Source organism: Garra rufa, chromosome 1, assembly GCF_049309525.1.
Source record: "Garra rufa chromosome 1, GarRuf1.0, whole genome shotgun sequence".
Taxonomy (NCBI): Eukaryota; Metazoa; Chordata; class Actinopteri; order Cypriniformes; family Cyprinidae; genus Garra; species Garra rufa.
The window spans coordinates 35,512,501-35,529,313 of NC_133361.1; the positions used below are offsets into that span (position 1 = coordinate 35,512,501).

General features: G+C 36.2%; 2 protein-coding genes across 3 annotated transcripts; one reads left to right on the forward strand and one right to left on the reverse strand.

Annotated features, from left to right (window-relative positions):
* Nucleotides 1–4: 4 nt before the first annotated feature.
* smim22 (small integral membrane protein 22) lies at nucleotides 5–1,910 on the reverse strand. The gene is made up of 4 exons (XM_073833581.1): nucleotides 1,791–1,910; nucleotides 1,077–1,205; nucleotides 932–999; nucleotides 5–816 (listed from the first exon to the last, which is right to left on the reverse strand). The coding sequence occupies exons 2-4, from the start codon at nucleotides 1,201–1,203 to the stop codon at nucleotides 769–771; spliced, it is 243 nt and encodes an 80-aa protein (XP_073689682.1). The 5' UTR covers nucleotides 1,204–1,205; nucleotides 1,791–1,910; the 3' UTR covers nucleotides 5–768.
* Nucleotides 1,911–3,957: 2,047 nt separating this feature from the next.
* On the forward strand, nucleotides 3,958–15,730 carry cog1 (component of oligomeric golgi complex 1). 2 transcript variants are annotated; one of them, XM_073833712.1, is made up of 15 exons: nucleotides 3,958–4,278; nucleotides 4,632–4,876; nucleotides 5,317–5,498; nucleotides 5,639–5,809; nucleotides 6,875–7,031; nucleotides 7,542–7,752; nucleotides 8,155–8,940; nucleotides 9,294–9,440; nucleotides 12,206–12,367; nucleotides 12,488–12,612; nucleotides 12,806–12,914; nucleotides 13,086–13,195; nucleotides 14,478–14,559; nucleotides 14,725–14,769; nucleotides 15,151–15,265. In XM_073833712.1, exons 1-14 carry the CDS (start codon nucleotides 3,970–3,972, stop codon nucleotides 14,737–14,739), a joined length of 2,811 nt encoding a protein of 936 aa, XP_073689813.1. In that variant the 5' UTR covers nucleotides 3,958–3,969; the 3' UTR covers nucleotides 14,740–14,769; nucleotides 15,151–15,265. The 2 variants fall into 2 exon arrangements, with proteins under 2 accessions (XP_073689813.1, XP_073689731.1); XM_073833630.1 differs by lacking the exon at nucleotides 14,725–14,769 and having other exon boundaries at nucleotides 15,151–15,730.
* Nucleotides 15,731–16,813: the final 1,083 nt, after the last annotated feature.

Consider the following 16,813-nt stretch of genomic DNA (forward strand, 5'->3'; position numbering starts at 1 on the left):
AGAGTTTGATATATAAGCAAAGGTACATTTTATTTGATATATGCTGTTAATTTAAAGGTTTTTTTTGTTTACAAAGTATAAACTTTATACAAACAATGTGGTACATTATAAAACATTAAACAATAAGTATTTGTTTGCATCTTCTGAAATATAAGTCTCATCAGTCAAGTTATTTTCTCTCTTTTTTTATCTTCTGTAGAGTGTAGGTTCTGTATTATGCAAATAGCAAGCATTTGAAAGAAATCCATTAAACAACAAGGCTAATTCAAGGAAGATTTATAGGCTAAGTGGTGTTTGGGAAGATCAGTCTTAAAAGCCAGGCTCCAGATTAAACATACAAAACAAACTGTATGTTTAATTGTTAAATTGAATTTGTAAAAACTAGTTGATTTCAATAGAATCCACTGTTAAAAGCCTACATTGGTTTCATCTAGGAAAGTTGCTATAAAGTGCTTCAATAAAGTTAAAAGTATAACCAGTAACCAATGTCTTCAAAACTGGTGAGCATGCTTGTATATAAAAATGTGGGTTGTCTCTGTATCTGTAATAGACAATGCAACTTGGTTCATGTGATTTCCTGGCTAAATATTAACAGCATTTTTGCTTTTATCGTCCCTATAAGGAAGTATCTACCTAAATATGTTCTTCCTTCTTCAGTTAATTTACTTGTTCACGCATAAATATTGATTATGTGGCATAACTGATATAAAAAATAGATTCACATAATCTGATATTTTGTATGTAATGTTGCCTGTTGCTTCTGGAAGATCACGGCTCCATTGCCATATTGTCAGTGCCCACTTTCTGTCTTCTTGGCTGTAATGTGGAAACAGTTGCTGTTAATGCAAATGTCATGACAGTTTTGTATCGTACTGTTTTATGAATCTATGGATAGGTTATTTGTGAGATATTACTTAAGTAGCATTCTGACCTTTTCATCACAGCAGCAGCAGCAACAGCAGCGGATGAGAACCAAGATAACCAGCAACAGGACCATGCCTATAAACATTCAACATTGGATTAATGATTCTTAAATACATACTGTAACGTTACCTTTATTTCTTATCATTGCTTACCTATAAAGATGAAGAAAACTGCGAAAGAGGCAATGTCCCAGTCTGACTGAAACATCTTCTTTGATTGTAGTCTTGAGACCACATCACTGAACTGGGTCTCAAAATCCTGTTGAATGTTCTTGTCCATGACTTCAATGAGAAGAGGGAATTATATTATTTACACGCTGTTAACAAACATTTTGAAATTGAAACTAAGCAAACAAAGACGTTGATGTCCATAAACGAAGTCTGTTCAACACACAAATGTACACAAATTACATCCTGATAAACAGGAAGTTTTTTCTTCTTCTAGTTTATCGACCGAAAATATGTGGTGATAAACCACAACGAGAATCTTAAGGTATAAACTATATCGTAAACTTAAGAAAAATGTATTTTGAATTAAGAAACTATATTATATTGGGAAAATAGCGTGCTTCTAGCCACGCCTTTGTTTTACTCATACATTTATTCAGTTAAAAACGATCAGACTATGAGCTCAAATTCATCCGCTTAACATATTAATGCATAAGAAATATTTTATCGTTTCCTTTCAAAATAAGAATTAATCTTACAACTGCCAAAGTTAGGAAAAATCAAACAGCTCCATCCTTATGAAGACTAATCGTAGGCTACATAGCACATATTTTGTTATAATCTGGCTAATTCGCTCATTTTTGTTTTATTTCATAAATTGTCCAAATGTATCTTTCAGTAGAAATATCGATCACTCACCTGTTGTTTTCGTTTGTCGTATTTCCGGGTTAAGTTACTGCGTACACCTGTTGCTGTGGCGCTTTCAAACAGGTCAAGAAGGCTGTTCAACCGCGGAGATGGTTTTGCGGAAGTGCGATGATTGCACAAAACTACATGAATCTAATCCCTGGTCATAAAGCCAGTGGCTTTTAATGTGGTGTTGACAAAATATTAACTACATAGAATGCACCATAATCTACTCAGTACAACAGCTCAAAGGTGTAATGTGCAATCTGTAGTCTATTGAATAAATACAGTTAGATTTACGACGTATTCAGTGTTTTTTTATTCAGTTTTCGGTGTCATTGGCATGACAAACACATAAACAGTATACCAATAAAATGAATATCATAATGTTAAAAGGAGACATGGAGGGTCAATAATCGCTATGTGGGTTGTTGGTGCAAACTGCTGCCCCACAACCAAAAAACATTTAAGTATTCAAATATTAGATGTTTACTAGATCCTTCTATTATCTATTGAAATCAACAATCATATTAAAAATATTAGTAGCCTAAGCTTAATATATTTAAAATCATTTAGTGGGAACTTTCAATTATGAGATGACTGTCCCGAAGCCCTAAATTTCAACTTAATATATTTTTTTTTTTTCGTTTTTTTCTTTTTTTTTTTTTTTTTGTATCTTATTAATTCTTTTAAAAAGTGAGGTTGAACAAATTTATTTTATATTTTCATTGTAAATTAGGAAACTTGATGTCAAAAATGTGTCCTGCATTTTTCATGTCACTACCAAAACAGTGTATGTTTTAGTCCATTTGCTGAAACTGTTTTTAACTACACTAAATTTATGATCAGGAAATACTTATGTGTCCTTCTCTTTCATAGCTACAAGGTGTGAGTAGATAGGTCACATCGTTTTGAGGTAAATGCTTTCCAAAAATCTGAAAGTCTTTGTGTAACTTTAATGAACATCATTGAACACCTTTTTTCTGCAACTAACACTTTTTTTTTGAGTTATTCCTTAACATTTAAGTTTTATGTGTGCATTACTGTTCAGAACTGTGCTAGCTAACCATGTGCTGATTAGCATCTTTGAGCTAGGTTCAAAAGTATCTAAATTTGCCACTACTGAAACAATCATGTCCGAAACATTTGGTGGAGTTTCAGTAGTTACTTAGATTTTTCAGTGTTATTCCATAAAATCTTCAATACCGTAACAGTCAAGACAGAAACATGTTATCATTGCAAAGGGAACACATATTCCTCATATTTGAGTGAAATAAACAAGATTTTAGAACATTAATGCCATTTTTTTGTATTTTAGTATGTTTTAGTTTGAAAGTTAACATTCTGTAATGTACCAAAGCATCACTGTCACTACCGAAAATGTGCAGTCACTACCGAAAACATTTGTCAAAAAAAAAAAGTATACTGAAATATAAACTAAGATGTTATGATATTTTTCGGTTAACTGTATATTCAAACTAATGATTCTTCAACCTTGAAATCAGTCTCAACTTTTTGCCTTTTACAAAGAAATATTGGATTCACAATACAACCAATCTCATAAATCACACTTGAAATATTGGCAAAAATAAAATTGTTATTGATTTACCTCTAAAAAAAATGAATAAAATAGCAAAAAAATATATATTTACAATGTAGATATAAGCAAAATCTTAATAGGAAAATTTAACCTTCTGACTAAATTATTATTTCTGTGTTTCTGTATAGTGACAAATTTGGGCAGAGGACAAACTTTCTAAAAATACAATATGAGAATTAACTGCACAATTACTAGAAAATGTGTGCCTTGGATATTATACAATTTGCATATATACAATTTTTTGGAAAAAAAAAAAAAATTCCATGATGTTTCCAACTCTGACTTTGAACCAATTCTATGAAATAGCCCATATATAATAAGATAATAGACAGAAAGAAAGAAAGAAAGAAAGAAAGAAAGAAAGAAAGAAAGAAAGAAAGAAAGAAAGAAAGAAAGAAAGAAAGAAAGAAAGAAAGAAAGAAAAAGATTAGACTTTGATGGAGTGTCTAGTACCAAACATCCACTAAAGGTGTCGCTGTCTCATTTCATTCAATATGTGAGGAATGACCTCTGACCCTTTGTTTACGTGGAAGGGGAGCTGTTCGTGCTTCCGGGTTTTATTTCTGCAGTGATCTGCTCAGTTTTAAAGAGATGGCTACGGTACCGGCCCAGTCTCTCCGGGTGTCAGAAATTAAAGACCCCACCGTTTTATTTGAACGGTACAGTACGGATGAGATCCGTGCTATCGAGAGGAAAGTGCGCGGAGAAATAGAGCAGAAGAAGGAAGAACTTCGACAGATGGTCGGTGAACGTTACCGGGATTTGATCGATGCCGCTGACACGATCGGTGAGATGAGACAGTGCTCGGAAAGTGTCGTTCACTCCATCCAGGACATGTACCGGTACTGCCACAAACTGAAACAGACGAAAACCCCTCCTCAGTCCAGCGGCAAAGCAGAGGTAAAGCTCCTGTGGTGCTTTCAGTCTAGAATAACGTTACAGTGACAAAACTGCCTGCAAAAATGAAAATAATAACGTTTATGTATGTTTTATTCTGACTTAATATATTCAGTTTGGTCAGAGGTACTCGCCTTCATGAGTGCGAACTACTACTTTAATGTTCTTGTCACTCAATATGGGCCAACACTGTAAGATACAAATACAATATGTCAAATATTTGTTAGGAACATTGGCAAATATAGCATTCACTTCATTGACTCAAGACTACAGGATTCAAACTATTTGCTATCAATATACAAAGCCCCTAAAGTGATGTTCATGAGACATGTTGTAAATGTTTATGTTTTCAACAGGGTCAAAAACAGTCACAAGAGAAATTCTACACAATGGCATCACAGATAAAGCTTCTCCTGGAAATCCCTGAGCGTGTCTGGAGCGCGATGGAGTCCTCGCAGTACCTGCAGGCCACACAACTGTATCTGATGTGCTGTCATCTTCACAGCCAGCTACACTTGGAGGGAGGAGGGCATCAATACAGCCCTGTCCTCTCTCGCTTCCCCATCCTGGTGCGCCAGGTAGCAGCTGCTGGTCATTTCAGGTGCGTTATTGAATTACATAGCTGTAAGCAGGACTGTTCACCCAAAAATGACAATTCTGTCATCAGTTACACACCCTCATGTTGTTCCAAACCCAGACTTGATAGCCTAGTGGTTAGCTCACTGACATATAGTGCAACTGCACCTTTGGCAACCCGAGTCCAGTTCCGAACTCTCCATCGCACACTTTCTTGACACTATGTTGTCTGCTAAAAAGAGCATAAAAAGGACAAAAAATTGACCTGGACTTTGAGTGGGGGAACAGAAACCTCATAGGTCTCATTAGAATAACCACAGTCTTACAGATTTGGAATGACATGAGGGTAAGTAAATGATGACAGAAATTAAATTTTTGTGTGTACCAACCCTTTTAAATGCTTTTTAAATGTGCTGTTTGGTTTAGTTTTTCTCTTACTAAAACTAATTGTTTATTTATTTGTAGGTCTACCATCTTATTGGAGAGTAAGTCTGTGCTGCGCGGCAGGGCGGTGTCTGATCAAGCAATCGCTGAAGCATTGGTCTCCACTATGCTCCTGGAAGACAGCTCCCCTCGCCAGGCACTTGCTGATTTCCTGCTGGCTAGGAAAGCATCCATTCAGCAACTGCTTAATCAGCCCCAGCATGGTGAATAACCTTAACAATATGAATAACCTTTATGCTTATGAACAGTTGTTGTTTTTTTTCTCTTCTTAGTTTATTACAATAAATTTTTACATTTGCATGTGGTCGGACTTTGTTCAGATGTAATGCTGTCTTTCTCGTAGGTGCTGGTGTTAAAGCGCAGGTTTGTTCTTTGGTGGAGCTGCTGGTCACCACTCTGTATCAGGCGTACGCTGTTTTTTACGTGCCTCCGGAGGGCCAAGTGTCCGATACTGGTTTGGGATGTGGCCTGCTTTTCACCACCTTGGAGAATGTGACGTCCAACACATCTTCTGGTGAGTTTTGTTGTTTGCATTGTAATGCTCAAACTTTAGAATAAGAGCTCACCAGGGTCGGAAATTAAAGGGATAGTCATTAATTCCTCACTCTCATGTCGTTCCAAACCCATCAGACCATCATTCAACTTCAGAACACAAGTTAGAATATTTTTGATGAAATCCAAGAGCTCTCTCATCGTCCGTAGACACCAAGATTACTACCACGTTCAAAGTCCAGAATGGTACCAAGATCATTGACAAAATTGTCCATGTGACATTATTAGTTCAGCCGTAATTTTATGAAGCTACGAGAATACTTTCTGTGTGAAAAAAAAACTACAATACAACTTTAACAACGAAACATGGGCATGCTTTGATATGCACATAAACAAGGCATGTGTCGTGCTACTCTCCAAAATGGCACTTCGGTGACGCGAAGGAGAAGAATTGTTGGATAAAGTTGTTGTTTTAGGCTTTTTGCACAGCAAAAAGTATTCTTGTAGCTTTATAAAATTACAGTTGAACCACTAATGTCACATGAACTATTTTGTCAATATTATTATCTTTCTGGACCTCGGATCGGAAAGCTCTCGGATTTCATCAAAAACATCTTAATTTGTGTTCTGAAGATAAACGAAGGTCGTACGGATTTGGAACAACATAAGACTGAGTAATTAATGACTGAATTTTCATTTTAGGGTGAACTATCATTTTAAAGCTTGGATAAAAATGCCACTGAAAAATGTTGTATTCATGTATTGTGTTAAGCAACATTTAGATTTATTAAAGTATCAAGTACAACAATCAACATATTTGTCATAATATTGCAGCCCTATCCTGTGAGTTTTTAAATAATATATTTTATGTACTTCGTGTGTGTGTGTGTGTGTGTGTGTGTGTGTGTGTGTGTGTGTGTGTGTGTGTGTGTGTGTGTGTGTGACTATATCATTTTATAATTGCCCTTCCAAAAGATTTTTAAAAAATGCTGCAGTCTCTATGTGCGCACCAACCTGACACCTTGTTCTTTGATGTTCTGTGTCTAACGTTCCTTAAAGAAACTTTGTGATTTTCCGTGAAATCCAGGGAAAGAGAAGAAAGTTCTGGACAAGGAGATGAGCACAGGAAGCTGGTTTAAATACCTTCCCCCTTCAGTAATGAACTTCCAGCCTGTCCTTCGGACACTAGCACAGCCTATACAGAGGGAGCAGCTCAGAGACACGCTGCAGCAGTGGATTGACACGTATGTCCCTATGTCCCTCCCACAAATGTGGCCCTGGACCACAAAACCAGTCATAAGGGTCAATTTTTTGAAATCGAGATTTATTCATCATTTGAAAGCCGAATAAATAAGCGTTCTATTGATGTATGGATTTGTTAGGATAGGACAATATTTGGACGAAATGCAACTATTTGAAAATCTAGAATCTGAGGGTGCCAAAAATATTGAGAAAATCACCTTTAAAGTTGTCCAAATTAAGTTCTTGGCAATGCATATTACTAATTAGAAATTACGTTTTGATTTGTTTATGATAGGAAATGTACAAAATATCTTCATGGAACATGATCTTTACCTAATATCCTAATAACATTTTGGCATAAAAGAAAAATTTATCATTTTGACCCATACAATGTATTGCCGGCTATTGCTACAAATATACAGTTGCTACTTAAAGGTTTTGTGGTACGGGACCACACATGGTAATTTTACATTTTACAGTTTATTTGTTTTAAAGACTCATTTGTCTTTTAGCTGTAAGGAGGATATCCGCAGTGGAGTCAGCAGCCTTCTGGTCTATGTGAAGAGTCTGAAGGGTCTGGCTGGGATTCGAGACGCTGTGTGGGAACTGCTCAGCAGCGAGTCCATCAGTCAGCACTGGGGTACTGTGTGCCAGTCCCTCCTTGAACGACCTCTGGCCTTGTGGGACGATCTTTTGCAGCAGCTCTTCCTGCAGCGACTTCAGGTACTCATAACTGGTTTAACTAGTCTGATGAGTATGTTAGAGCTATGTAAACCGGCTATTAAATAAATATTTCACCCCAAAATTAAACTTCTGTCATTAATTACTCTTAATTGTTCCAAACTCTTAAGACCTTTGTTCGTCTTCAGAACAGAAATTAAGATATTTTTGATGAAATCCGAGAGCTTTCTGACCCTGCGTAGACAGCAATGCAACTGACGCATTTAAGGGCCAGAAAGGTAGTATGGGCATTGTTCAAATACTTTTAGTGTGCAAAGAAAACCAAAGAAAAACAAGTTCTTCTCTGTCAGTCATTGATGCACGTTCACAAGAGTATCACATACATTTTGTAAATTTTTTTTAGGTAATTAAATGAAAATACTTGTTTACCCTTGATCTCTATAGGCGATCACGCAAGAGGGCACAGAAGGGATCTCCAGCAGCTCCAGACAGCTTTTGTCTTCAGCTCTGCGGGATCTGCAGGGTCAAGCCACAGCTGGTAGCTTTAGCCGTGGGGCACAGTATGAGAGTGACGTTGCAGCTTTCCTGTGGTCTGAATCTCAAGGTGACCTGCTCAGCGACACAGCCTGGGTGAGTGTAGCCCAACGCAGCCCACAGCAAAAGAGCGGCCTGTCCATGAAGACCCAGGCCCTCACCCCCTGTGTCCAGACCTTCTGCTCCTCTCTGGACTCCAAACTCAAAGCCAAATTAGATGATCTGCAACACTACTTGCCCTCTGACAAAATCAGCAAGGAGCTTTCAGAGACGGTCCCAGTCACGACTAGCTCCTCTATTGACCGCTTTATGGATGCCGGAGCGGTGGAGGACATTCTTAGAGAGCACTGTCTGGCATGTGTCAGGGACGTCCTTTCCAGCGTGCGTGCTGAGCTCGCAAATGCCCAGGCTAAGACCCCCAGGCCCAGCAAGTTAAATTCTGTGCTCTTTATGGCCAGACTATGCCAGTCAATGGGGGAATTGTGTCCTAGTCTGAAACAGTGCATTCTGGGGAAGCAGGGGGGCTTGGATACTGTGAACAGAGGCACTCCACGACAGGGCAAGAAGTTAGGCAAAGGCAACACAGCCAAGGCAGTGGATGTCAGCCCAGCTCAGGCAAAGTGGAGCTGTCTGAAAGAGGAACTTCTGTCCTGCAGCATGGAGGCCTATGGAATCTGGAGTTCAGCACTCACCAGGGTAAGATGATGAACACACTCTCTGTTAAAAGTTCGTTCACTGGCATGATGTTTTTATGCAGAGAACATATATTAGGTCACTTTTTAAAGGGTTAGTTCACCCAAAAATGAACATTCTGTCATTAATTACTTACCCTTCAGGCCGTCGTTCATCTTCACATTTTTTATTAAATCTGAGAGCTTTCTGACTCTGCACAGACAGCAACACAACTGACACATTAAGGTCCAGAAATCTTGTAAGCCATTAAAATGGTCCATTTACTCTCAAGAACACATGTCAGAAGAAGTAATTGTTGAGTAACGTTGTTATTTTTCAAAAAGTATCATCAGTAAATCAAGTAAAATGCATTTCAGGCACTTGTGGGCAGCTTTGCTACGACTCTTCACGCTGGAACTGCTGGATCCATCCTGAGTACTGCGACAAATTGGGATGAGCTTGAAATACAGGAAGAGACAGAGTCAGGAAACAGTATAATGTCCAAAATACGACTCCCTGTGCAGGTAACCGCTAAATTTATCCTTTTATTATTATTATTAAAGTTAATGTATATTATATATTAGATACACCTAATGTGGGCCACTCAGTTTCTTATACCTTATTGCGTATTGAGTTTCCAAACTTTCTCCGAGTTCTCAAATATGATGATATACTTTAAGGGAACACCTGCATTGAAAAAATAAAGTCAGTTATGTATTTTCAATATAATAATGACCCATGTACAAAAGATAACGACAAAAAAAAAAGCTAAATAAGCACAAAAGCCTTTTTAGAAGTTTCGGTCAGTAAGAATTTTAAAATGGTTTTGAAAGGTCTTATGTTCACCAAGGCTGTATTTATTTAATCAAAAATAGTAATATCGTGAAATATTAAAAGAACTGTCTTATATTTTAATTAGTGCTGATTAATCACGATTAATCACATTCAAAAAAACATTGAGTTAAAAAAAAAATCTGATTTATATATGATTTAAATTACACATAAAAATATTCACTACCAGTCAAACGTATTTGAATAGTAAGATTTTGAAGTCTGTCCTGCTCACCAAGCCTGCATTTATTTGACCCAAAAACAGTACTATTTACAATTGCTGTTTTCTATTTGAGTATATATATTTAAAATGTGATTTATTCCTGTGATCAAAGCTACATTTTCAGCATCATTACTCCAGTGTCACATGATCCTTCAGAAATCATTCTAATATGCAGATTTGCTGATAAAGAAACATGTATTATTATTATTTTAAACAGGAAGAAATGAAAGAAATTAATACTTTTATTTAGCAAGGAAGCTTTAAATTGATCAAAAGTGATGATAAAGATATTTATAATGTGACAAAATATTTCAATTTCAGATAAATGCTGTCTATTCATCAGAAAACCTGAAAAAATTCTACTCGGCTAAATTCTACTGCTTTTCAACATTATTTATAACAGTAATAATGTTTTTGAGCAGCAAATCAGAATATTATAGTGATTTCTGAAGGATCATGTGACACTGGAGTAATGATGCTAAAAATTCAGCTTTGAAGTCACAGGAATAAATTAAATTTTTAAATATATTCAAATAGAAAACAGTTATTTAAAAAAATCAAAATGTTACTGTTTTTGCTGTACTTTGGATCAAATTAATGCTGGCTTGGTGAGCAGAAGAGCCTTAAAAAAACAAACATGTTACTTACTGTTCAAAAACTTTTTACTGGTAGTGTATAGTGCATAGCATTTCTTAAAGTGCCCCTATTATGCCATTTTAAAGGTAGTTAATATTGTTGTAATAGTCTCTTAAAACAGGTTTACATGTATGCAAGTTCAAAAAACACTTTAGTTTTCTCCAAAATTAGATTTATTTTTACCCCGTTTCTAAATGATTCGTAAACGACTCGTGTGAAGCAGTTCGAAGAATCAGTCTCTCTAAACCCCTCCTTTCCGTGAGCCCTCACTGCTGTGATTGGTCAGATGGTGCAGTCCTTTTGGATTGGTCTACCGCTACAGCGCAAAACGAAACGCCCATTGGCATAACTGAATGACAGCTGCGGAGACCTGTTAATGCATAGAAAAGATAGCCTCGATTTTACCCTATCAATTCGAGCCGGAGTCTGACGATGAAACGGTTGAAGTGTCACATCGACAAGAAACTGTTTTGCAAGCACGACCGGAGCAGGACGTTTCTCAGTGGGTGTCATATGTTAACTGTGGACAGTGTTTGCAATTTGCTTTTGTAAGCGAACCGGGCACACCTCTACGTTGTGAACTTCAACACTGTACAATCCATAACACTGCGTTAAGCCATCGTTTATCATTATCATTACTTAAACTAATAAGGCAGACAGACAGTCAAGCTGCATCAATCACAAGACTTTTTAGACTACATTGCACTCACAGCTGAACAACAGAACTACAGAAACGCAAGTTAGCCGGTTACCAAGACATGTGCGGGGTTGTTACACACCATAACGTACACAAAGACGTATTTTGAACGATCGCTAGAAAATACAATTATTAATCATACTTACAGGTAGAAGTTCAGAGGAGCAAGCCGGTCCAAATAAACTGGGCACTGATCCATTTTTTAAAACCAAGTGTTTGGTGAATCCCGCGTTGTAACGTTACTCCCCAAGATTAGAAAAGCAGTCATCAGTAAAATGACGCGAACACAACACAAGATTGGCATTGGACTGCTGAGGTGTTGAAAAAATTAATGTTAACCACTGATAGTTTCATCTTTTGGAAGGGCATATAAAACAAATTCACTCTCACAGGCTGTCACAGCGCAGGGCGTCTTCTTGACATGATGTAATCCACGTGAAAATGGTAGGCCTGCTGTTTGTGGGCGGGCAAGTTGTTCGCGAAATTGAATGTGGGCGGACATTACGCAAATGTGTAGCTCGTGACGTGTGGCCGTTACAGAAAAAAGATTCGAATTGCTGACGACTCGTTTAGGCGAATGTGAGCCGACTCTTTTTTTTGATAGACAAAAACTTTATTTATAGTGCAATGTCGGCGTCACAACTTTGCAGATAGTTTATGTTCACATACAGCTACATGACACACTACATGAAATATCATATTTGAAAAGGCATAATAGGGGCACTTTAAATAAATGCATGTATGTGTGTGTTTTTATATAAATCTGTACTTTGCAGGCTCCCTAGCACTCCCTTGTGGCCACCGGTTTTGAAACCCTGTTCAAAGTGTTTTACTGAACTGAAATGATGTTGCTATATTAATTCTAAAATATTCATTTCATTTCTTTCTCTCTCTTTTTACAGCCATCATGGTATGTTCATTCGTTACTCTTTCATCTGTGCCTTGAGGTCAATAGGGTCGGAGGTCACGCGTTACCAAAAGTCACTCTCTTGGACCTCTTGCGGGGTTGTCTAGACCAGGTGGTGAGTGAGTATGAAAAACTCACTCAGGGCACACAGAGCAAGGTGAGACGACCGATCAAATCTCTCTCATCCTTCCATTCCTGCTTTTTAGTCACTTACATTGGAATAACTCCATAAAACCAAATTTCTTTTGTCTTCTGTCTTTCCTTCCTCTCTTTCTAGGATGCAGCCCTCCCCATGACCCAGAACAGAGCTTTGCAGCTGCTGTTTGACCTTCGCTATCTCAGTGCCACTCTTGGGTCCCGCCTTGAAGAGGGCAGAAGTTCCCGCTCTCAGCAAGACCCAAGGTAACCGGTTGAAAAGCTAGGGATTGGCACAAGTCTTCACTAGGAAGTAAAAGTAACATTTGGTCATGAAAACACAATCATAGCGTGACTTGACCTTCCAACTTTAAAACAAAGCACAACCACTTACACTAAGAATAGCTCTTGCCTGAGCAGCAGACCTCTTACACTTTTCCTTCATTCTTGTTTGTTAAAGGATCCAGCAGGTCTGCGACTCCCTGGAAAGTCACATTGATCCATTTGACCTGGATGTTTTCACTCCACATCTGAACAGTAACTTGAACCGGCTTTCACAAAGAACCTCTGTAAGCACGGTCATATTTTTTTTTTCTTCTTCTAACCCTGTTTTAAACATGATTGCTCATTCAATTAGCCTATTCTCATGTGAGTTTGATTGATTGATTGTTGCCTTTGCCAGTGTTTTGTCCTGTGTGCAAAGCTCTGCAACCTAATATTGAGTCTCATGTTGTTTCTAGGTGCTTTTAGGATTGTTGAGTGGCACAGAGAAGCAGTTTACCTCTAGGACCAACAATATCAACTCTCAGGAACCATACAACATCCTTCCTTTGGCAAGCAGCCAGATCCGGTGAGTATAAAACTCTTATCTTACCCTTCACACTGTTTAAGTCATTGTTATATTTTTATAGCTAGGTTATTGCTGTCATGCTGTGTGTTTCTTTATTGCACAAGATAATAAAAATGTTATTTAGACATCATAAATACTTTTAAAGCCACATTTTACTATTTTTAATTATATCATTTAACATAAAATTATACTAATATATATTTTAAAATTAATACTTTTTAAATGCTACATTTTCATTTATATATTCATTTTAATGATTATTATTATTAAATTATTTTCAGTAAATGTAATAATTTCATTCATTTATATTTTTTCATTATATTTATATAATATAATAATTATATATACACTACCAGTCAAAAGTTTTTGAACAGTAAGATTTTTAATGGGGGTTTTTTTAAAGTCCCTTCTGCTCACCAAGCATTTATTTGATCTAAAGTACAGCAAAAACAGTAAAATTTTAAAAATTTTAATAAAAGTTGAATATATATTAAAATGTAATTTAATCCTGGGTGTTTCAAAGCTGATTTTTTTTTTCACCTTTAGAAAGCATTCTAATATTCTGATTTGCTGCTCAAAAAACATTATTATTATTATTATTATTATTATGTTGAAAACAGCCAAGTAGAATTTTTTTCAGGTTTCTTTGATGAATAGAAAGTTCAGAAGAACAGCATTTATCTGAAATAGAAATCTTTTGTAACATTTATAAATGTCTTTACCATCACTTTTGATCAATTTAAAGCATCCTCGCTAAATAAAACTATTAATTTCTATCGTTTCTTTCCCCCCAAAAAAATAAAATAAAAAAATAGTAACTCCAAGTTTTTGAATGCTATAGTGTATAATGTTACAAAAGCTTTTTATTTGACACAAGTGCTGATCTTTCTATTCATCAAAGAATCCTGAACAAAAATGTACTCAACTGTTTAAATAATAATAATTGTTTCTTGAACAGCAAATCAGCATGTTAGAATGATTTCTAAAGGATCATGTGACACTGAAGACTGGAGTAATGATGCTGAAAATGTATCTTTGATCCCAAGAATAAATAGCATTTTACAATAAGTTATTTTAACAAGAAGTTATTTTAAATAGTAAAAATACACAATAGTACTGCTTTTGCTGTACTTTGGATCAAATAAATGCAGGCTTGGTGAGCAGAAGAGACATCTTTAAAAAACATTTAAAATCTTACTGTCCAAAAACTTTTGACTGGTGTTATTTTTCTATACATGCACATAAATGTAGAATTATATTTTTAATTTTTCTCTTATTTAAGGTTTGGTTTGCTGCCGTTGAGTATGACAAACTCTCGGAAGAGCAATTCAGCCACACATGGAGCAGATATCACTAGACCACTGGTAGGTTCCTTCAGCATTTGGTGTGTACAGTACTCAGATACCTCTGTTGGCATGTTTAAAAGAAAAGTAAACCGTTGAGCAATAATATTTATAGACAAAGAGTTCAGTTGCTGTTTTATGTTATCTTGGCTTTGCAAATGAGTCACTTTCTACCAATGCTCCCAGTTTTACGTGGCCTAGCAGAAGAGCTACTGGATCTCAAGGCGATAGGTGATGTCATATTGTGTGGTGGCGTTTCATTTTTTGCAGTGAGCTTGCAGTGCATAGTTTGGGATTTTCTCAGCATCAGCTGATAAGCCTTGGAAATGTTATGCAACATAGCAGCACTTAAATGCAACTAATACATTATAAATATATTATGCAGTATGAGAATCAAGGCTGTTGACTAGTTTTAGCATGATCAATCACAAGTTTATCTTGAGCTTAACACTTCTGTATTATAAGCAAACAAGCATCATGCAGTTACAGATTTCTCCACTGGCCTCAAACCTGCTATAAACTGTTGCTTGTGGTGACACTTCTTGGCTTTTACTGTGTGGAAAAACTGTTGCTAAATAATTAGTAATTAACATGATTTCTTTTCTATTTTAGGTGGCTCCCTCCTCTGCTTCTGCTCCGCAGGATAGTTTTCGCCCAGGAAATCTCTTCAGGCAGTTAGCCAATCAAGAAGAGGAAACAGCAGCCCCCTCTCTGTTTAAATTAGGCTGGCTTTCTAGCATGGCCAAATGAACTTTTATTATAAAGCTGGTATTTTTTTAACCGCGTACAACACTATGTAAAATAATATTTAAAATACATTTTGAAATGTTAAAACCGTGTCCTGTATTGCCTATTCTCACAAAATCACATAATATAAAGAGAAATTGCAATGCATTGCAAAGCATATTAATAAAAGGGAAAGTCTAAATGAAAATTACATCTTTGTATTTATCAAGCACATTAACTATTATTTTGTGGCTTTTAAATACTTTATTCTAAGTTGTTATTGAGTGAATCATAAACACAATATAGTTTTACTTTTTTCTTTGGAAGTTACATTTTGGTGTAAATGTATATTTTAGCATGATATCCTCAATAGTTATCTTCGTTTTTGATACCAGAAATAATTAAAGGGGCTTTTTTACTATTTAAGTATAGGTCTGAAATTTGAATAAAAAGGCTTTTGATTCTAGCTTTGTAATTTAAATTTATTTGAATTAAACCTGCACTAAAAACATTTTTTGGTTAAAAATGATTTTAAATCAATTTCTGAACAAGTACATAACCAAACAGTGTTCCAATCTCCTTACTTTAGTCCAATTCACAACAGTAAGCTTGTAATAACTTTTTCTAATTTGAATGGTTTGTTCGTCTTTGCATCATTACGTCACGTCTGTATACATAAAGGAGTCCCAGCTAGTAGCCTATCCACCTTATTTTAAATTTAAATTTAAAGTCTGACTTCCAGTGTCATTCGCTTTTGGCTATTTTTAGCTGTACAAAACAGCTCATTTTGCTGCTTGATATTGCAGACTGGTTTTTCTTACCATGTTATTTTAATGTATTATCTTAATTATGAGTAAACTATTTTGTAGTGCAAATGGTTTTACTGTTTACTGCAAGTTGTTATTCTTCTCCTTATTTCCCTACAGCGGCTAATGAACCGGAAGCCCTGCACATTCACAGAAAACGGCTTATGACCTCGTTTAAAAAAAAGTGGATATCGCATGTGTGGATGCTGTAGGTGGGGGATTATTTGTAGCCTCTTAAAGCAGCTGAAATAATTAAACTTGGATCAATAATTTTTTTTTTTTTTTTTGGTATGGCAATTAAAGATTGAAATCTACAGATAGCTCTAATACACACTAAATCAGCGTTTTCACAATGCGTAATTAGTCGGCCATATTGGCAGCACTGAATGTAAACCATGCTACTGAACCGAACGAAACTTCCATATTTTGTTGATTATTGCTGCTGAAATTGGTCAATTATAGTCATGTTTTGGGCTGTACTAATCGGTTGGACCGGAACAAAACATTTGGAGTACTGTAGACTGCCAAAAGTTATAACAAATCAAGAAGAAGAATGCAAACAACTGTCTGAGGAACAAAAGGCATTTGTGGTTGGCCAAACTAAACCATGACTTCCAGGGCAAGAATCTTGACAACATTTGTGTTTGTTCTTACCATTTACGGTCAGGTAGGTGAATTATTAGGCTAACATCTTTATTAATACTGCTCGTACTCAGTTCTTCTCTATAGGATTTAGCAGCTTC